Source organism: Dicentrarchus labrax, unplaced genomic scaffold (genome assembly GCF_905237075.1).
Source record: "Dicentrarchus labrax unplaced genomic scaffold, dlabrax2021, whole genome shotgun sequence".
Taxonomy (NCBI): Eukaryota; Metazoa; Chordata; class Actinopteri; family Moronidae; genus Dicentrarchus; species Dicentrarchus labrax.
The window spans coordinates 2,562,342-2,584,897 of NW_026136723.1; the positions used below are offsets into that span (position 1 = coordinate 2,562,342).

Below are 22,556 nucleotides of genomic sequence, written 5' to 3' on the forward strand. Positions count from 1 at the left end.
ATGCACAAATGTTTAACAGAACAAACAACATCCTGATGATTTAGCCATCCTAAGGGGGGCGCAAAAGAAAGTTAAAGGGGTTTACCAAAACCATAAACCTTCAACATCTGACAATCATAAGCCTCCCTATGAAATCTAGTAGCCAGTAGTTGAGTAATGTAGCTCTAAAGTGGACTGATGGACCATCCTCAGGGCTCGCCTCTGTCAGGGCAGTGATGGAAGCATTTGTTTGCCGCAGTTTCAAAAATGGAAAATCATATCTTGAATGAGTTCCTGCTTTAGTATTTGGGGGGGTGGGATGGTGGCAGGCGGAGGTCTGCTCTAATTAGAGTGTAACGCACTAATTATCCCCTTGTGTGTGTGTGTGTGTGTGTGTGTGTGTGTGTGTGTGTGTGTGCTGTTGTCGAGAGAAGGGTGGAGGGAAGCTGCACTGGACTGGGAGGAGGTTGAGACTGAGATCACACTGGGCAGACAGCTGAGGACACAACACACACACACACACACACACACACACACATACACACTGCAGAGTTAGCTCATGCTTTAAGCTCTGCCAGTTTATAACGTGATCAGTCCTGAGGTCAGCTCCACTCTGACGGAGGACGTGAGTGATGGACTGAATCTCACATAATTCTGTCAAACATAATTAAAGTGACACACACTCACACATTCAGAGCAACTAAGTACATTTACTCAAGTACTGAGCTTAAAACATCAAAGTAAAATCAGTGTTTGGTCTTGTTCCTACAGTGTGATGTTTGAATGATGTCTGTGCCATCTGACACTAGAAGGATGTTTTCACATTCATCTGCTGAAAGTGGAAAGTTTCTCTGTCCTCAATGAAAATCAGATTTTAAGGGGCGGGGCCTATGAGTGTGATTTTTGACATCACAAATAGTTTGGTCTAGTATGCAACGCATAAAGTGAGATCCACCAGAACACTGAGAATGGACTTTTACAGTGAAGGAGGAGACATCTTGTGTCCAGCAGGAAAACTTAAGACGTTAACTACATCTGCATACTTTATGGATTGTGGATTTTTAAATGAGGTAGAAGGAGTAGACGCCTTTTTAACAATTCTAATATGAGAATTAGCACGACTGATATATCTGTTGACCGATTCATTTTTGGCGAATTGGTATTATATCTGTATCAGTATGTGCATAACAGTGACTGCAGATTGTGGTAGGAATCTATTCATTCTTCTTTTTATCTGAACTTTTCCTTTGTTTTTGTTTCACTGTTGTTGATTTCCTGGTGGGTTTTTTTGCGTCTGTTTATGTGTGTGTTCACTATAAAAGAAAAAATAAGGGACGGACAGCATTAAAGCTTCATTCTGCTCTCAATAAAAATAATTGTTAAAAGACTTTTAAATAGTTGGTAAATTTGTCATCTGTCTGCAAACTCTGCAGCAGGAGGTCGATGCTGTCTGTGTGTGTGTGTGTGTGTGTGTGTGTGTGTGTGTGTGTGTGTGTGCAGGATGAGTCAGTGAAAGCAGCAGAACAGTGAAGTAATATGAACTCATGCGATTGGCTGAGACAAAGACACGTGCACGCGATTGGGCAGATTGTGAGTGAATCTGCTTCCAGCTGTAATGAAGAGTTACAGCAGAAAGAGATGAACGATGAGATGTGAGGAGAAATATATGAACTGAGAACTGGAGTCAGACCCAACATGTATTGATTTAATATTTGAATAATTATTAATCTGAGGAAACTCCAGAGTGAGGCTCTGCAGCCAGACGCTGTCATGTAAATGTGGGAGGTTGTTGTGCTTTGCTCAAAGGTAACTTGGCCATCAGTGTTAAAGGTCCACTGCAGCGTGTCACCAGTGCTTTTATCACATTATGAGATACTAACGGTGCAGATCTTTCATTTAAATAACATATTGAACATGTTACAGGTACAACATAATAATATTATTTCATATTTTTTCATATTACAGAAGATTTTGTTGAAAATGTTGCTTTCAGTTTTTTCCCAGATTAGTGAGGAAATCTTGTGGATTTGAACCAGCATCCTTTATGTGCAGTATCATCACCAGATAAGCCTCTGGGTTAAGTGTTAATGTGAGATGTCACTGACAGAGATTCTGATTGCAGGTTTAGAGCAGATTGTTCAACAAACAGAGAGTTCAGCAGTTCTATAAACACACGCTGTGCAGCAAAGTAACAACACCAAACTCCAGATGTGTAATTTCAGACTGTAATGGCTGAAAATGAGTTCAACATTTCATTGGTATAAAGTGGGTTCTTCTGGTTTGTTTTGTTAATAAAACCAAAAGAATTATATTAGGTCATATGAGAAGATGTGTATTTGTATTTGTTGTCATGGTGCAACACTTGCTAACAGTGGTTAGCCTGACTGTGGTCAGATTTAAAAACTATAATCAGCTTTCTTTCACATGTTCTAGAGTCAGATTTGGGTTCAGGATGGAGGTTTTAATGTACTTATAAATGTGGATGAGAGGGCGGTATATCCAATCATTATAAAACAAAATACTTCAGAACAGATCTGCGTTTGTATTTATCACAGTCCAGTTTAACATCCATCCGATATCATAGCACTACTTTTTGTGTGAGTGGAAGAGTCAAATGTCTGAACACAGATTACAACACTGCTATCTTACTTTAAAGGGTTTAAACATGACAACAAAAAATATTTTTTTGTGAACTATTAATTATAAATCGATACACAAAAATATAAAATTGCGATGCCAAGCGGCAACCGCTGTGGCTGCAAGTGAAGCCAATACGGAAGTAACAGAAACTGCAGTTCCTCTAACGGCCACTAGAGGCTGACCCCAGCTGTGAGTCAGTCTCCATAAGGCCCCATATTAAATTGTACAGCAGAAATAAACATGTTTACAGTCTGGTACAAAAATTGGTTTTGGTCTCTATAGCTAACTTCCCCGTTCATTAGAACTCTAACTCGTCTGTTTAAATTATATTAATGATTAAAGTTATTTATAATTAAGGGTGTGGTCACTTTGAATGACAGGTGGGTGTTTTTAGTAACCAGGCTTCATTCAGCTCCACCTCTTCGCCCATTGTTGGATTAGCCGATGGAGTCAGGACTGCCAAGAAGGCGGCGGTCAGAGCCGACCACACTGAGCTCCACTACGGTGAAGTGTAAGTGTACTGATGTGTTTTTACACCCCTAGTGGATGAAGACGAGCCCGCTGAGATACACCATCTCGTTTACAGGCAGCTCCTCAGACACGATTAAAATTATTTGTTCATTCTCAAGGATACAGCCTTTATCTTGTGTTTTGCGCTGCATCCCTTTGTGCTCAGACAATAATCAACAGAGCAGAAATGACACACTGGAGATTTATTTTATTTACAACATCAACAAGAAAGACTTTGCTTTTAAGTGCTTTATTGGATTTGTTTCTTGGCCCGTTAAGACTACTGGAAAAGCCTTAAAGATGACATGATTGTCTTTATATTGAAGCAATTAATTTTGGATTGATGGGAAATCATGGGACCCCTGAGGGCCCCCAGACCTCGTTTTGATTCCCACTGACTGTCTAGACAAACTAATGGAGGTCAAAGGTCCGGAAAACACAATAGTCTCTCAGAGTGGGAACAGTTTTGCTTATTTCACATTACAGATTTCTGTATTCATGTTTTTGTCACGTACATTTTTGTGGGTTAAACTCATGATTATGTTTTTTTCTGGGCTTTAAACCTAAAATGATTGATTTATTTGGCCACCACGCAGAAACAAGTCATGAACACATCTTTGACATATCATCTCTTTTTAAGTCCTAAGTTTGTTATTCCAGCATCCAACTGACTCTACCTTTGCTCTCCTTGGAGGTGCAACAGCCTCCATCAGCTCCTCCACATTTCTCCCGGAGGGCCGACACCTCCCTCTCCAGCCTCTCCAGACGCTCCCGCAGGGCAGCAAAGTCCGTCTCACAGCCGCAAGACCCGGATCCTGACCCTGATGGGACCAGTTTGATCTTATGGGTCAGGATCAGAGGAGAACCGGGAGTCAGGTCGATTTCTTTACCTGAGAAACAGAGAGAGGAGCAGGCTGAATTACACCTGAGTGGAGAATATACTTTTACTTGTAACAGAGTATTTGTACAGTGTGGTATTAGTACTTCTACTTAAGTAAAAGGTCTGAATACTTCCTCTACCGCTCCCAGTTCTGATGAAGTTGTTAGAAAAATGACATTTGTTGACAATAGTTTTTCACTGTAGGTTTTTACCTCCCTGGCTGCCGTCGGAGGAATCACCCTGAGTGGCGCAGCCCTCGGAGATCACCACCTGTAACAATGACAGTGTCAGGGCCTCGTCTAAAACCCTACAACCCACCGGTGGGTTTGAAACACCAGTTATCAGAAACAGAAACTGAAAAAAACAGAAATGACCATCTTATTCTTAAATTTCGGGTTGTTTTTGAATGTGCGATAAACACTTCCATCAGCAGAAACAACCAAATATAATCTTAAAATAGTAATATTTCAGCAAAAACATTTTATTCTACATTATTCTCATTTAAAATTAGCCAAAAATAAATTGTTTGCTGTAACCAGACAGTCAGGTGACAACAGTTCAACCAATTAGATTGAACTGCAGGCTGCGTTTACAGGGGAGAGGACATGAAGGAGAAGGATTCATTCATGTATGTATACATATACATATTTTACACTTATATATACATAGATACATACACAGATGGCAAAAGAACAAACTTTACTCTTCTTTACATGTACAGATAAAACACTGTAAACGTGGAAGTACTGATTCAACTTCTTTACTCAAGTAAAAGGGAAAAAGTACAGGCTCTGAAATTTACCCACAGTATTAAAGTAAGTAAGTAATCATACATCTGTCATGCACTGGTCTTGAAATTGGGATACACAAAAAAATAATAATAACACTCAATGTTTTATAAATGGAGTAAAGGAGTAGAAAAATAAATACTAATTTATATTTATATATACATGTATAAATCCCCTTTACCCCCCAATATTGGTAACACTTTGGGCACTTTGAAATTGTGTCTATATATTTTTTGTGAATTAAAAAGGAAACAAAGGAAAAAAAGCATTTTTTCTGTTGTGACTATTAACGGCATTATAACTGTGTTATATTGAACAGAAGACATTTAAGTTTTCTAGAAATATGACAGAAGCAAAAACAAACAGCTGGTTCGAGTCACACATTGCAAGACAGAATATCTCTTATTATTAAACTGGAGGGTTTGTCCATCGATCTGTGGACCTGGTATAATCCACCAGTCCAACGACTCACCTTTATGGAGTCCTGCTTGGTGTCCCTCGGTGTCCTTTGACCTCTGACCTCTAACTCCTGCGAGGTCGATGGGGTCAGGAGTGCCGGAGCAGCCAGGAGGAGGACGAGGAGGAGGGAGGGGACGAAGGGACACATGGCCGGGGTCGGACCGGGAAAGTTCCTCCTTGGAAGGTTGTTCAGGAACGAAAGAGGAAAGAACTGCTCAGGATATCTGAGCTGACTGAAGCTGATGGCGTTTTAAAGGACGAGCAGATTATCAGCTCTCGGTCTGAAGGTCAGAGATGTCTCTGTGAGCTCTCAGACTCTACGGAGGTTGTTTTTCATCCCACCTCTCCTTTGTACTGCAGGGATTTTCCCCCTGAAACAAAAGAAACACATTTAAACCCACCGTAAAGTTTCATGTTAGCTCAGCAGACTACACTTTAATCACAATTAGCAGAAGTGGAGCCATTATCTGTTTATGAGCTCCTCGGTGTAGCTCGTCAGCCATTAAACCACAATGGAAAAACTAACCTGGTCTGAATGACTCATTTGTTATCCGGAAGACATTTTTCTAACATTCATACATGATGACGGCACACAGACTATCAATGTATTGATCTGTTACACTGTAATGGGTTCATCTGTCTCAAATGGATCCTCGTGTCTGATTGGTATACACACAGCAATGGTCCCGGACAACTGGAATGTGTCTTAATAGATTTATAATTTGTTTCTCCAGAGCTTCAGAGCGTTTTAGGAGTTTGGACAAATTAAATCACTTCACTCTTGTTGGAATCCTAGAAAGCTATAAAATAAATGTTAGGATGGAAGGAAGCACAGGGAATAATGGCTGCTTGAGCCACTACTTAAGTTACTGAGAGACATTTTCAAGACCTTTTGAAACTGGCGATTGATTCGTTCTGCCATCCAGCGGCACCGTCATAACTGCAGTGGTGTAGTGACAGTGTGACTGTGACAGCATCATTAACATTACATAGAAAGTAAAGAGAGAAGTAGAAAATTGCACACTTAGGACGGCTTGCATTCAAAACACATGTTAACTTCCGATACTTCCTTGGATTCATGTAAAGTCAACCACAGACAGTATTTATGGAAATATATTCTTAATTAAATGATTTTCAGTATAAAGATATTTGGTGTCATGAAGTTTTCCCCTGACGTTTCCTCCGGCACATGTACAGTAGCTGAGAGAAAAAGTATGAGTCGAACAGTAAGTGATATAACCACCGTGTCTCCCCTGAGAGGTTTATAACCAAAGCTGGTTAATACTTGAGATCTACTGTGTGTCCTCCATCCAGGTTTGAATGAAGAAACCAGCTGCTCAGAGTTCCCAGTGCTGGTCCGAGTCCAACAGCCTAACGTCATCCAGTCTGACACGTGAAGAGCAATTTATTAGTTTTAGGCAATTTGGTCATGTTTGGTCTCAATGGACACAACAGCCCAACTACTGTCCTCAAATAAGTGCTGTAATTATTTTAAATCAGAATTTATCCTCACAGGACATTTTTATTTCACTTGTACTCAGTTTAAACATCAAGGACCAAAACGTTTCTCTAAAGTGACTGAAAGTGTGCAGGATTCTTTGGTTTCTCTAAAGTCTAAAGTTTTTATTTATATACACCAACGTCCAGTGTTGGACAAGTTACTTTTAAAACAACATAATATCACATATTAGTAGTTATTTTTACATTTTAAGGGTAATGAGTTACTTTACAGTATTACAGTACTGGTTGATCTACTTTTACCAAGATAACCTCAGAAGTACAACTACTGACGTTATAAATGGAAGAGGCTCATCAAAGCACCAAAGCTCAAGTTTATTGCAGTTCATTACAAATCCAGTGGTGGGCGCTATTGTACAGTTAATGAAGGAGCACAATCTGACCCAGTCGTACATTCACATTAAGCAATTAATACTTTGTATTAAAATCAGCTGCTTAAATTAACCATAGAAAAACGTGAACGCTGCTATCTAGAGTCAGTGTTTGGTTTGTCCTTTCTGGGCTACTGTAGGAACATGGCGGTTAAACATGGCGGACTCCCTGGAAGGCGACAACCTGTAAAGCCTGTACAAGAAACTCTCTGGTGACCCCTGTGGACAAAAGCAGTAGTGCTTCTGTCGCCTCGTTTAGCTGATTTCAATCAATCAGACTTTGATTTTTACTTATTTTGTTTTCTTCTTTATCGCTACCTCCTAGCTTCTCTGATGTTTCCATTGTGCTCTTATTTTATATTTCTGTTTTTATTTTTATGTTTGTACCTCGGCAACATTGTAAATCATCACAAATCATTGTCTCTCAATGTGTTTTCTGCAGCTTTAAATGAAATGACATTGATGATGATTTGTGTAACACTTTTTATATGAGCAAAATGTAACGAATTTTTATAAAAATGTTTCACACATGAAAAAACACTCTCCCAATACACACACACACACACACACACACACACACACACACACACACACACACACACACACACTATAATACTTATCATTGTAATCAATGAATAAAACATGAACAGAGGAAACACTATCATCAATATGCAGTGAGGGAACACTAGAGGTAAAATTAGGAAAAGAAGAACACTAAGAATAATAAAAGAATATACCAAATAATAAAAGTGAGACAAATATAAACACAGTAAATAAACAAAGTAAACAGAGTAATAAAACAGATTAAAGGAATCTGACCCGGTGGCAATAGCAAGTTACAAGTATGTTTTGAGTCCTAAACAAGTCATAATGTATGCAAACAAAATTATCTTTCAACGTTAGTTCCTCGTGGTTCTCTCCTGCTACTCGACAGTCAGATTGGTTCAAGTGCATCTTGATAATAAAGTGTCGACTTGCTGAAGGAATAGCGTTCAGGAGATGATGGGACACTTTAAATAACATGCTTTTGAAACTCTTTGGGCTTGGGGGGGAAGGTTGTAAGTCTTTCAGTCAAAAGTCCAAGTGAAGACGTCTGTGTTAAAGTCTTTTTTGATTTTGTGGAGTCTAAAGTCATGAAGTTTGTCGAGTCCACTCATCTAGTATATATGAACAGCCAGTCTTCTCTCTGATGGTCTTGTCTGTTTATGTCGGTCATATAGAGACCTCAGTATTAAACAGAGAATGTTTTATAAGCAGTTGAAACTCCTGATAGTCCGTTTAAGTTGAAGTTCTGCGTACTGTCTCACTGCAGCTGAAGTCTGTGGGACCTCATTTGTGAACCGGACCTGTTTTTAACTCTGCCCACTTTTATTTCCTCTGTTACTAATTTGACTTGACCTGACACCAATGGGGTTCAGCATCTGCAGTTTAATTCCCATCGTGGTCTAGACCTCAGCCTTTTAGTGAGCCTGTTCCATTGACTTCAATGGGAACAATTAGCTCGTAAATACCTGCCAGTGACAGCTGTTCCAGCTGCTGTGGTTGGACCTCTCCGGAAACACAGGAGGGCAATGGAAGCTCCCTAAACGCACCATAAAGACTACACTTGCTCTTCACCTCTACTTTCTCTGTCTGCTGCTGGTTTTCATCTTTCAGTCGCAGCCTTTTCCTCCAGCTTTCAGGAGCCAAAATAAACTCTGTCTAATCGGCTCATTCAAACACAAGCTTGGCACTCGATACCCAAACTTGGCTCAGGTTGACGCTGTGATCGGACTGTCAGCAAGCGACACCACAAGGCCCTCAGATGTGAGGTGGATGAAGCTGTGTGCTTTTACTAATTACAGAGAGACTCTGTATTTGCAGAAGTTTAACTGCAGTTTGGCAGTTTAACAATAAAATCGCTCTTAAACTTGCATTTAAACCTGAAACACTCATTCTACAGTTTTATTTCCTTTCCACACATTCACAAAAACCCCAAACAGACCAATCTGTTGCTCCATTGTGCAAGATCTAATTATATATTTTACTTTTTCCTGCACTTTGATCAAAGATTTTATCATTTATCTTCACATCACAATGACAATGGACAGAAAATAACCTTTTGGAGGCTACATGGTTAAATGGTTTCTTTTTGACCCCCCTCTGTGTGATCAGGAGTCTATACAGGGTGTTTTATTTAGAAAATTGACTGGATTCTCTGTGCTGTCTTTGAGTCTGACTTCCTGCCAGCTCGATCTGCACTGTGCAGCTTCTGTTAAAAATATAGCAGAGAGTCGCTTCTAAAAACATGCTGCAGCACTTCTGGTGGATTTACAACCATCGTCTAAACAGCAGCAATCAGCTCCAGCAGCTTCGTATCCAGATCACAACGCCACCACACCTGCGGGAATCTAACATTAAACTCCGATAACGTCGACAAACTCACGATGGACAGTTAAAAAAAAAAAAGGGATAAAATCGATGTTTATCAATGCAGCAGGACCACAGATATCATCTGTTTTATTCCACATATATTTCTTCTTTGTCCTACATTACCCACAATGCAATCAAACCTGATTCACTCAACTGCACATAATTGGTTGTGTTATGCTAGCAGTGGCTAATATAGCCTGGAGGAGAAATGAGGAGCAGCTGCAGAGGTCCAGTGGCTCCAACAAATTTCTTTAATTATTAAAGTTATAATCTTCGACTGACTCAAGTGACATCACTTGAGGACATTTATCAGCGCCCTCTGCAGGCGCTACAGGCTTTATGCTTGAGGTGTATTTCCCAACACCTGGAAACAAGCTGAGGTGGAAAATCTGCAGAGCTCTCCTTAAACAATAATACTTTTATGTTTCTGTAAAAAAAAACGTAACTCGAGGTCCACTTACAAGCTTTTCTGCAGCTTTTAACTCGAGGCAAACTCAATCACCTGGTGAAGGAAATCTCAGAAAAAGGTTTGTTACTGGACTTTGACTTAAGGTTTTTGGTTAGAATAAGTGCAGTTTTTATGGATGTTCGATGGCGTGATACAATGCAATGACAGCCATCACACGCCTTCGCCAACGGGTATCGGTTTCTGAACGGCCAGACGCTGTAAAATCCATCACAGACTTTTACAGGCAGAGGTCACATGGACAACATGCACAACTATGAAATCACTCATAGGAGAAAAAGCTCTGTCACTCACAAAGTTTGTGGTCTTCACATAACTTTTGCTGTCAGTACAATTAACACTGCAGCACTGACGGTTCGACATGCAGGAGGAAGTCTGGAAACCACCTGACTAAATCAAAAAATTATAATCTTTAACTGGTCATTTTGTTCTTCATTTCTAAAACGTGAAGCTTAAAAATCAAATCTTATTAAAACAAGTAGAAATATGGCAGTGGGGAGATTTCACCATCAACACAAATTCCCTCGTTTTTTATATATTTCAACAACAACTTGACTTATTCTGGTTTCTGCTTAAATTCATAAGATACACTTTAAGAAAAAATATTGATTATTGCATTGCACAAGAACATTAACTTTTTGTGACTCAATAAAAGACGAAAGGGGTCTATACTGAACCAGATTACATGAGGAGACTTTCATTAACTGTGGTACTGAAAGAAGTCATTATTTTCTGTACTGCAGAGAGAGAAGATTTTTAAAACTGTTTTGTTATTCAGAATATTGAATATATGGTTGCATATTACCATTTAATTTCTAGATCAATTGATTATTTGGTCTTTAAAATGTCAGAAAAAAAACAGAAGAAAAGCAATAAAATTTCACAGTTGAGGAGCCGGGACTGTGGAATGATTGGCAACCATTAATTATTAATCATCATTAATTAATATACAAATAATTTCAGCTCTTATTCTAAATTCCTGCTCTAATTTTGAATTTAATATCTCCTCGTGCAGGTTGATGCAGAATCAAATGTCAATGAAATTATTTCAGACTCTTTTTAATGAATGAAATGAATCAAAGATGCAAAATCAAAGAGTTTGAGAGTCTTTAGAAGCGTCCTACCTGCTCAGATCTGTGGTGTCTCTCTCTCAGCTGGTCCAGAAGTGTCTCTCAGTGTCAGAGAAACTCTCATTGACTGACCAACAGGACCAGAAGGACGGGGGGTGGACAGCGAGAGAGGGGGGGGGAGAGAGAGAGAGAGAGAGAGAGAGAGAGAGAGAGAGAGAGAGGGAAAGAAAAAAATAAAAGACAGAAAGAAAGAGAGAGGGGAGGAGAGCAGTAAAATTTTCTCATACTTGAAGAATTTTTCCTCCCTCTCCTCTCTCCTCCTCCTCTCTTTCTCTCTGATGTAATTCTGTGTGCTTTACGGGTCCCTCTTGGGCGGAGGATTTGCGATGGAAAACATCTGAATTTTTAGATGTTTTTAAGGGAACACAGGGGCCTAAAATCTTTAATGTGTTTTTGAAGCGGTCTCTGTCCCCTGCTGGACTCTCCATGACGTTAGCGAGACGCTCCACACTGTGTCTCTCTCTTTTTGTTTGTTGTGGTGGTCAGAGTTTGATGCTGCGCTGACAAACCTGCTCTCCATTCACTGTCAGTGAAGCAGCTCCAGGACCTGACATCACAAACAGACTCTTGGCTGCTGCATGCAGTGTTGTTTTGCTCAGGGAGGGAGGATGTACAACAACTCTCTAGTGGATGCATCAGACTGTCTGAGGGGCCAGAATTGTAAACCAGCAGCAGGCGGTGGAGCACCGGTGGGGTGGGTTGTTATGTGACTCTGATAAACATACAGGTGATCACACCAAGAGAGTCTGCCTTTGATAAAGTACAATAAAAGCAGGAGAATCTCAAACACACACAGGAGGTGTTTAAAAACTAAATTTATAAATTTTTTTCCCCCCCATTTCCGTGACTTATTCTAGAGATATAGACATTGAAACAATAGTGAAAGTTGTAATTGTTGCTGGTGTAATGTCGATACGAACATACCCTTTTCACTGTCGGTTTTAAAACTAGACAAGACTCTGTAGTGAAGCAACGCTGCAGACATGCGACGCACGGGGCAATGTGGCTGCTCTATAATAAAGAATGAAAAATAAGATGTTTCACCGTGCACACGAGCTGCAGAAGCAGATATTGTGAGCTAGGCTTTTGGCTGCTCTACAGGGCGAAAAGCACTGACCCAAACAACCACAATCAGAAGACACAAAGCAACACAAAGCAACACAAAGCAACACAGAGCAACACAAAGCCCCCCACCCCACGCTGAGGGGCAGCAACACCAGCAGTCCTGTGCCAGAAGCCTCTGTTCTGACACTGGCAGAGGGCTTTTAAACACCTCATCACAGGGTAGGTGCACCTCGTCTAACAATCAGCACACCTGGGCACAGCTACAGGGTACAGAAGAGGAAAAGGGACAAACAGAACCAGGATAGACATAAAATGTAAATGTATGTAAATTAATGTAAGAGCGCACACACCTTGTATCAAGTCTATACCACAGTGGCTCAAGTTCGATTCCAGCCTGGGCCCTTTGCTGCATTTCATACCCCCTTTCTCAGGTAACATTAGCGTTAATAATTCCCACATTTAATTCCTCAGATCCACTTTGTTTGAACAGTTTAACAGCATCCAATCACCGCAGAGAACCATGAAGAACTAATGTTGTGATACTCAGCGGCTGTTGGAAAAAATTATACCAAAGATAAATTCATTTCGTTCTGTTGTTAAAATGTAATTTGATTTGGTGAAGAGCACATTATTATATATTGTTAAAGACTCCAAGCTCGAAGTTTAGGACTTGAGACTTGACTTGGGAACGAACAATGACTTGGTCCCACCTCAACAAATAAACACAAACATTCACGCTCACTTCTTCTCTGCATCAAAAAATGCATCAGATATACCAGCAGTTCCTCAGAAAATTGGCAGATTGAGTTCAAGCTGAACACAAACAGAAGTCTACCTGGATGCTTGGAAAGGTACAAAAAATCTTAACTGCTATATAATAAATAGATTCAGATTCTGATGAATGACTTTGGTAGTTAATCCGTTCCTTTATTAGACTGAAATATTTCAATATCTGTGGAAGTCACATCGACTTTATCTCTCCAGACGTCAAAGCTTTCTAGTAAATTCTATCTTTTTGAAAGTGAGTGAAGTGAAATGAAAAGGTTAAAGCTGTCAGTTGATCAAAGGCAGAGGTCGGAGGTCAAGTAGAGGTGCTTTGATCGAGGGTCAGGGCAAGGCAAAGGATTAAGTCGGTTCAGGTGGGGTCATCCAGAGGACTGTGAGGAGGTGAGAACAATTACAGACTGTGGACATGAGCTATGTGTTCCTCCACCAGGTAGGTTTTCCACACCTTTTAGTTGAAGTTGGGCTTAAAAGTCCAGATTGGTTGTCAAAGTGTTTCATTCTAATATCTTTGTTTAGTTCCTGCAATGTTTTTACTCTCACTCTCCACATACAGTGCACATCATTTACTGTTATCACTTTTAGTAGTGATTAAATACGAACCCTAACTGTAAAGAAATTATGTGATTTGTGCTGTTCCCGCTCATGAAAAGAGAGAAAAAAGAGTCACGATGAGCAAGAAATAAATACATGGCCTGCAGTCTGAACGCAGCCTTTGTGTCATAAGTTATTTTTCTTTAACACTTGACATTATAATATTGAATTGCTATGGAAGAACTCTATATTTCATGCCAATGAAACTTTTTTAAATATAAGAAACAGTTTAAACTCAGGATGAATCAACGGTATCTTGCAAAACACATTTAGCTAACTAACTATTATTTTCTTGATGTTTTTGGTCCATGAAATGTCAGAAAATAACTCTGATGTCTTTATGGTTTATTTATTCCTAAAGCTAAAGGTTATCAGTCATGTTCTCTTAAAAGGTCACTACTGAGAAGTTATAACTTTGGTCTGTTGACAATTAATTTCAAAAAGTTGCTAGTGAATTTTTTATCAATCAACTAATCGATTAACCCTTTCAGACCCGCCTTATGTTCCAAGGTTGTGAAAAATATAATAATGACTTTTTCCCATCCTTAATGCAACCAGAAATGAGAATCAATAAAAAAAATGTTTTTAATCAAAACCCTTTAATTGTTATTTTTCTTGTCCATTTCAATGGACATCGGGTCCAAACAATTCTTAAAATACCAACATCATATGACAACATCATACCTATTTTTTGTCTGTTAAATGTTGCAAAAAGTAAAAAAGAAGCCCCTGTCAAGTGACATCCAATGTAATGGACACATTGTTTCTAGCCTCAAACATCAGGGCTGAAGTTCACTGCTCAGTTATCAGCAGCTGCTGTCCGCCCTCCTGCTTCCCTCCCTTAACTCTCACTCTTTTCTTCTTCCATCACATTTAGCTTTGTGGTTTGTGGTCATTTTGAGAGCTCATACATTATAAAACAGAATATCAGTGGTGGAATGTAAATAACTAGTATTTCCATTACGTCTGCTCCCCAGAGGCAAATATTGTACTTTTCCCTCCACTACATTTATTTGACACAGAAGGTGTGTATATGCTTATATGATCATCCCTCCAGCAAGTTGTAATTTTGCATTTGCAACAATTAACGTAAATTACAAAACCAACCTGTGTGAATTCTGCACAACCTTACAATTTGGTCCATTCAGAGCAACTGCACATGTGACCACCATCACTGTGGTTTCCTGCACAAAACGTTGAGCCGTACGTCCCCAAACTCACTTCCTTGTTTGTAGTCATGAAGCTGCAGATGTGCAATGCGAACATCTCACATTTACCCTGTTGATCTATAATAAATTATACAAATAATAGTAATAATAATCTGTGTTTGCAGTTTTGTCATGTCCTCCCACAATTTCATTGCAAACCTCGGAACTGTTGGGTCTCTGTAAATCATTTAATAAGGAGTATGGTCTAGACCTGCTCTATCTGAGTTATGAATTGGTGCTATACAAATAAAACTTAATTGAATTAAAAGAAAAATGCCTAAAAACATCACAACATGGCTCTTAGTTTACAAGACAAACTACAGCTTTAAAGTGCTCTCACATGTATTAATTAGTGATACAATAATAACATATTCTAATAATATACATGTAACAGGATGAAAGGATTCGTTCTGCTTAACAACCACTTTCACTTTTGATACTTTAAGTACATTTTGCTGATAATCCTTCTGTACTTTTCCTTCAGTAACATTTTGACTTCAGGACGTTTACCTTTATTTTTAGACGAAGGTATCTGTACTTTTACTTCAGTAAAGGATGTGAGGACTTCTTCTTTATGAGTTGCTTTAAGCTCAGAAGATGAAATGTAGGACTTCAGACTGTCAGTTGTGAGCTGAAGCCAATCAAGTTTATTACCATCAACTTTACTACCCGACTCTAAACTCTGACTGACCTCTGCCACCTAAAGCTCTTCCTTCTGTCTGGGATTGAATCATTTCTACTTTTTTGTATTTTGACTTTTCACACAGAGATTTTGTTAAGAAATGTACCTTTAAATTGCACTGATGGGTTGATCATTATAATTTTTATTATTACTGCTTGTTTGACTAGTTAAAGAGTTTTGCAGGTTGATGTCAGCTCAGTTACACACTGGGCTGTACGCTGCAGTGTCACTGGTGGTTTCAGGCTCACTAATCAGGGGCAGAAGGCCAATCAACTTTACTATCAAGTTTATTGCCTGGCCCTAAAGCCTGACAGACCTCCAGAGCGAACTAACACTCATTGCTCCCCTGGGCTGCTCTCCTGGCTGCTCAGAAGACAGTAGCTGGCACGCCACTCTGCATACGTCACTCACCGTGGGTTTATTCCCTTTCACTCGCTAACAACTGCTATATCGTCCTTTTACATTTGGCTGAAAACTAAAAACTTTAATAATCTCTGAGTGGATTTTTAAAACTTGATACTTGGGCAACGTTGGGGGAAAAATTTCAATACACATATATTACAAATATTATCTTGTATTTATTCAGCTAAAAACTATATATAAAAATTTAATAAATATTAAAAGTGCTGTTCCAGTGTCAGAGCAGACCTTTTTTTTCTCTTTATTGAACATTCGAGTTCATAATCATAAAGAAAGAAGTCACATGCCACAATAGGAGCAGCACATTAATGTCAATTATAATGTACAAAAGGTGCTAATGTGTACAGTCATGCTGCATATTTAAACGTTTAAGAGACTTACAATATAAAAAAGTTAATTAGTGTGCTCAGAGAAGTTCATAATAAATCTAAATCATGTCAGTGTTTAAAGAAATTCCAACTGTGTAAAACATAGATTAGTTATAATTTACAATTTAAAGGTGTTTATTATAAGGGTATATTTCACACAGAATATAATCGGACATTGCATATTTATTCTTGCAGATTACCGTAAGGCACCTACAATTTGATATCTGACATGTTGGGAGTGAGAATGTGTTTCATGCAATATATAAATATAAAATATATATATAGAAAAAAATCCATACAAAACCTATATGTACCTGTATGTCCGCCCAACGTGGTGCCATGAAGCAGTCTGTCTTTATAGAAGAAATTAGTTAAATCAGTAAAAATCACATCCAGCTCCTGGAAGATGTTTTTTTTTTTACATTTTTAAGAATAAATAATTAATATAACATATCAGTACTCATTATCTGCAACTGTAATGATGCATTTTAAGACATTCACCCATATCTGACACTCCTTCCCCACAGTAGTGTGTCCGTATGCAAGGAATCATGTTTTCACCCTGTGAGTTTCAGACAGTACAGAGTTGATCACCTTAACTACTAACTTTAACCACGAAGCTCAAAAACTTTCAGTCTGCCCCCGCAGACTCATCAACAGGACTTTCATGGTCTCTGAGGGAGCACCTGAAAGGACTGAAATGCCTCAGAAACCAGGAACACATGCATGATGAAGCGAAGGCTAATTGCACCATATGCCTTTTGAACCGAGCCAAGTCCACGAGAGCGTAAAAACAGAGCGAGAACTTGGCCACAAAATAACGAGAGCGTGGATTTTGTAAAGCTGAAAAGAGCTTATTGAAGCTGACACCTTCGTCTTGATTGTTCTGTCAATAACTGTGACAGACGCACTTTGTTTGACTCATTTATTTCTGTTTTCCACTGCTGTTTCAGCCAGTTTCTGACCCACACAATGACAAAGTGTGAGACCACAAAGCCTTCTGCTTTCATTCAAACTGTGGATATCTGTATTATGATTCAGTGCCGACTTGTATCTTATTCAGATTTCTTTCATAAAACACAATCACTGACGTCTTCCTATAATAACGGGACAAGAAACAGAGAACTAAATGCCTAATGTTGTGGCAGATCTATTCAATAACACTACCCGACCCTGGCAGATAGTTTCTGCTCTTCATGATGATTATAACCTTCCACAATCTCTTTTTCAAATAAAAGCTGGTCCTGCTATGCAAGCATTTGCTGTTTCTGGAGGTTGTCTAACCACGTTACATAAATTATTGGTTTTGAAATCATATTGGAGCCTTTTCAAGTTTCTGATCAGGATTTCTGGCTTTTAGATAAATATGTACAAATTGTATTCCTATGGTTCGCTTAATTTCTTATGTTTGACTGATCAAACATCAGTCAGGCTTACATTCACAGTATTAGTAACACTATCTTTGTTATGTTACTGAGGCCAATTATTAACAAAAGTTACGTCACAAGTTGAGAGAAATGAAATATCAGACATTTAATATGATCCTTTAGAAATATAAGTTCTGTGATTGAATATTGTGCAGATACAGAAGTTTATTTAATTTGATTCAATTGTATTTGTTTGGTTGTATATAATACAATTCCCAGTTGTTGCCAAAGAACTACAGAAGGATGCCCTGACTCTCCATTAGTCAGCTTGTTATGAATGTAGTCTACTGGAAGTGGGGGAAGGGTTGCTGGTTCAATTCCAGCAGGCTGACAAGTTAAATGGCTGTTTCCCTCCGCAGAGTGGCGGTCAGAGTGCTGCTGCTGTCACACACAGCGCACTAATCCTAATGTGAGGAAACAGAGGTGGTGTTGAGGTTTTCCAGGACTGGACCAGGACTCACACACACACACACACACACACACACACACACACACACACACACACACACACACACACACACACAAACATTAATAGGTAACATACAGACATGGCAAAATGCAGGAAACTCAGAGTTTATTATTGTGCTCTTATTTTACATTTTTAGCATGAAATCTTCAGTCTTCATTAGTTTCCTGACACACAGATGTTAAACCTGTGGGATAACAATATTTAGAGAGAAATATTGTTATTTTTTCCTCTTCCTCTTCCTCATCACCACCGAATGACTTTGTTCTCCTTGTTTCAGCCCCAGACCTGATCCCCAGAGTCCTATCAGAGCCAAAGTCAAACCCATTCGGATGTGTTGACTTTGTAAAGAGATGAAGGGACGAAGATGAAGAGGAAGGAAAAAAATAGACTTGTTTCATTTTCATCCAGAAACACAGACCTCTCTGCCTTAGACAAAAGCTGCTCGACTGTGAGCAGTCAGCCAAATTTAACAAGACTTTATGTGCAAGGACTTTATGTGTGTGCTGTTCACACACATTATTAACAGCTCCTGTCTTTGTCCTGCGGCCCACACATAAACGGACTATCAGTATTTCCCTGATGTCATTCTGTGTGTGCGGTGCTGAGCAGCATTTGTCCACCACCACTTGTCAAGCTCATTTACTCTTAAAGAAACCATTAACATTAACCATCCATTAGGTTCTTAACTGAAACAGACTGAAAGTGAGGAAAATATCCCAAAAGATAAATATATCAAACATAAAATAAATGAAGTTGCAGGCAGCAATGAACGTCGACACAGCTCTGAATATTCTGACACTGCACAAAGGAGTTAAATATAACCTTCTGTATCCAATATGTGGCGCTAGAGAACACATTAATTATACGTTATACTTCGGTATATTATGGTCAAACTGCACAGTGAACATTTAATGTAATCCAAACGCTGAAGGTGGTGGTGCACGATGTGCGGTAGGTGAAGTCTGGGACAGTATTGACCAACAAAAACAACTTCCTGTTTCATAGCAAAACATCGAAATTTGACACCACAGACACGAAAACTCACAGTTTGCTCAGATTTCCATCGTAAGGATCTTTTGATCGCACTGACCCAAGTCAATGTGATTAATTCTGTTGAAGTTTGTTAAAGTACAACAATTGGAAATGGAGTTTGAACATTGTTGGAAACATTTGGGATAATGTAAATGGTAAATGGTAAATGGACCTGTACTTATATAGCGACTTTCTAGTCTTCCAACCACTCAAAGCACTTTTACACTACGTGCCACATTCACCCTTTCACACACATTCACCGAATGATGGCAAAGCCCATCAAACAGAAACTAACATCCATACACATTCACAATGTAAGAACACAACTCAACTACATACAGAACATAGGTAAGAATTTCTAGACATTTTAATGATTAAATATTAAATATTACAGCTTTAAATGAACATTAAGTGTCGTCAGTGAGAGCAGACTTCCAGCAACTTCCAGGGGCCAACAGGAGCTTGAAGGACCTGGACCACTGAACCTCTTCTGAACCACAGAGACCTGCATGGAGGCCAAACTGAGGCCAAACTCAGAGACACCTTTCACACAGAGGGTGAAGAGAAAACAGGTGAAGAGAGAGGATCATTATAACAGATCACAACTTTTGAACTGCAGGAAACCCACACAGGCAAACTGGTGCCAGCGCTAACTGCCCTTACACATAGACAAAGACTGTACAGTGTCTTTATGTACATGGAGAGACAGAGAGGGAGGGACATGGAGAGTAACAGGATTCTCGGTCACTCTGTGTCCACCGGGTCAGGCAGGAGTTGAGGATGAATTCGGTTGGTTCTGAAGGAGAAGACTTCTTTCACGCTGAAAAACAGAAAATAAACAGTTTTATAACATAGTCGACAGAATTCATCTGCTGGTCGTAAAAACACAACCTCACTGCTGAGGAGGACGACTGTCAGCCGAATTAACCGATTTTTAAAATCCTGAGAGGGATCCTAACAACAAGTATACGTCACTTTGCTGTCCTCAGAACGGCTGCGCCCCCTTTTCAGTGAAGCAAGCACTGTATTCGTGCCCAGTGGAGCCGTGCCTAAAAGTAGCTGCTTCACAGTTCACATTACATTTAAAGATCGAAGAGAATCAGAAAAGAGTCTCACTGATGGTGTAAATAAAGTGTTTACTGTGATAAAATATGTCCCTACCATAAAACAGCTGTTTTTAGAATGGAGTTTGGTTTAACAGTCTGGAGCAGAGGGTATTTTAACATTACAATACCTGATCTAGCATTAAGTAATAATAAAAGTAATAAACGAATAAACACAAACAGCTATAGAGACAGCAGTTCTGCTTTCTTACAGCGATGTAATTAGTTTACAGTAACGTCACATTGGACAGATGTCAGAAATATGAGATTTAAAAAGGTCGTTGTTGTCAGGTTCGTCCAAACTGAAAGGACACTCATCAACCCATTTAAGTCAACTCATGTAAGGCTGACTGACACTAACTCACTTTAAAAATCTCTTCTCCCACTTGCTCATCCTCTTTTTTGGCGCCTCCGGTGGAGAGTCGGGGGCGCTCCAGCCATGTCCGACCATCCATTTCTCATAGCGCTCCTCCTCTTCGACTCTCTGCGCCTCTTTTTGGCGCCTCTTTGCCTCCCAGTGAGCGTCCAGACGTTTGTTGATGCTCTGTCTCTGGTTGTCCAGCTGGATCAGCTCCTCCCTCTTTTGGCGCTCTCTTTGAGCTCGGGTCATGAGTGGTGGAGCCATGTAGGAGCCTGCACCAGGAAAACAAGAGACCAGAGGAGGTTTGATTGTGTGCCACAAAGCAACAACACAGCCCCGTGATTTACAGCAGCGTTTAAATCAAAAAGCAATAAAGATTGTTTTTCTTACTTCTATAATAGCGATCACCCTCTTCCAGCTCTCTCTGGTACGTTCTTGCGATCTTCTTCATCATACGGGCCTCCAAGCCCTCATTGAGCCAGTTCAGGAAGCGTCTGCGGATGCTTTTCTCTGGTCTTGGGTCCCCAAGCTCCTCCATCATCTCTTCTGCAAAACCTGCAATGTCTTTAAATCCCTCCAGCTCTTCAGTCTGGATGGAGTTCTGCCATGTTTGCTGCAGGTTTTGCAGCTCCTGCAGAGGTTCTTCCTGCTGTGCTTCTTCTTCTTGTGGCAGCGGCATACACTCGTCTTCCTCCTGGATTATCAAAACAAAAGCAGCAAGGGGTTCCTCTTGTTATGAGACTGGTAAATATTACATACAACTATATTTAGAGTTATCTGCTGACCAAAAGCTATTTAACTGAGGTTTAAGAAAAATCAAAGATCTTTTTTTTTTTTACTTACAAGTTTATTATTAATTAAGTAAAGAAACAAGGTCAAGATTTCAGTAATTAGCCATTATTACTTTTACCTCTTTAATTAACTGTTAACGTGGATTGATTTCTCCCCAGACATGCAATAAATTATATAATCTTTTGTAAATCAATCATGTTTTCAGCCTCAAATTCCACTATGACTGATATTCACCTCTGTTATAAACTGAATATCTGCAGCAAATTAAAGCAGTATAGTATTAAAAAAGTAAAAAGGAGTAAACCAGGAACCAATGATTTACCTTTTCATGGAGGATGGTGGCTACTGGACTCAGAGATCTTGCTCCTCCCAGAGTTATTGGAGGGCTCTCTGGACGTTGGAGGCAGATATCCAGGTCTGAACAGTCGAGTTCAGTCGCTGGTTCTGCCTCAATCCGGTCTTCAGGAATGTATAAAACCAAAGTTTTCATGGCTCTGAAGAAAACAAACACTTCTCCACCACCAAACACTTGTTCTCTATCACCGAACACTTCTTCCTTCTTCTTAATCACCGAACACTTCTTCCTTCTTCTCCAACACCGAACACTTGTTCTCTATCACCGAACACTTCTTCCTTCTTCTTAATCACCAAAACTTCTTAATCACCGAACGCTTCTTCTTAATCACCAAACACTTCTCTACCACCACAACACAAACACTATGAAGTCTTTCTGGAGAACAGGGAACCCTGTGGAACCCTGCGTAGAACTTTAACAGTGTCACAGCTGTCATTTGCATATTCCATCCTACAATCTAAATTCTGTTCAGACTAGAACATTTCTACATCATCAACCTTTGTTTTAACTAACATTTTGCTAACATTAGCTAACTTAAGATGTGACTATATAGTGCTGCTTGAATGTGCGTCAACCACCTGAGCATTTTGGAGTTTTCTATTGTTTTATCATTATTTCTTTATTCAGTCAAGTATTCTTTATATGAAATAACAAGTGTATGTTCATCACTTCCATATACTTTTTTTGAGGGAATCAATTGTGTGAGAAAAAAGTGAGTGAACCCTGAGCTGCATTGCTTAAAAC

At 39.4% G+C, this 22,556-nt stretch overlaps 2 protein-coding genes across 2 annotated transcripts in view; both read right to left on the reverse strand.

The window, feature by feature from the left end:
- Positions 1-11,272, reverse strand: part of LOC127357959 (tenascin) — a 49,791-nt gene extending 38,519 nt beyond the window's left edge. Inside the window, exons 1-4 of the mRNA XM_051390608.1 lie at positions 11,148-11,272; positions 5,270-5,627; positions 4,222-4,279; positions 3,807-4,019 (exon numbers count right to left, since the gene is read on the reverse strand). Coding sequence (XP_051246568.1) covers positions 3,807-4,019; positions 4,222-4,279; positions 5,270-5,404 — 406 coding nt within the window. The 5' untranslated portion in view covers positions 5,405-5,627; positions 11,148-11,272. The remainder of the gene's footprint in view (positions 1-3,806; positions 4,020-4,221; positions 4,280-5,269; positions 5,628-11,147) is intronic.
- Positions 11,273-19,620: 8,348 nt separating this feature from the next.
- Positions 19,621-21,999, reverse strand: LOC127358059 (uncharacterized). The gene is made up of 4 exons (XM_051390943.1): positions 21,780-21,999; positions 21,056-21,359; positions 20,670-20,937; positions 19,621-20,021 (listed from the first exon to the last, which is right to left on the reverse strand). Exons 1-4 carry the CDS (start codon positions 21,945-21,947, stop codon positions 19,946-19,948), a joined length of 816 nt encoding a protein of 271 aa, XP_051246903.1. The 5' UTR covers positions 21,948-21,999; the 3' UTR covers positions 19,621-19,945.
- Between the last annotated feature and the right edge of the window lie 557 nt (positions 22,000-22,556).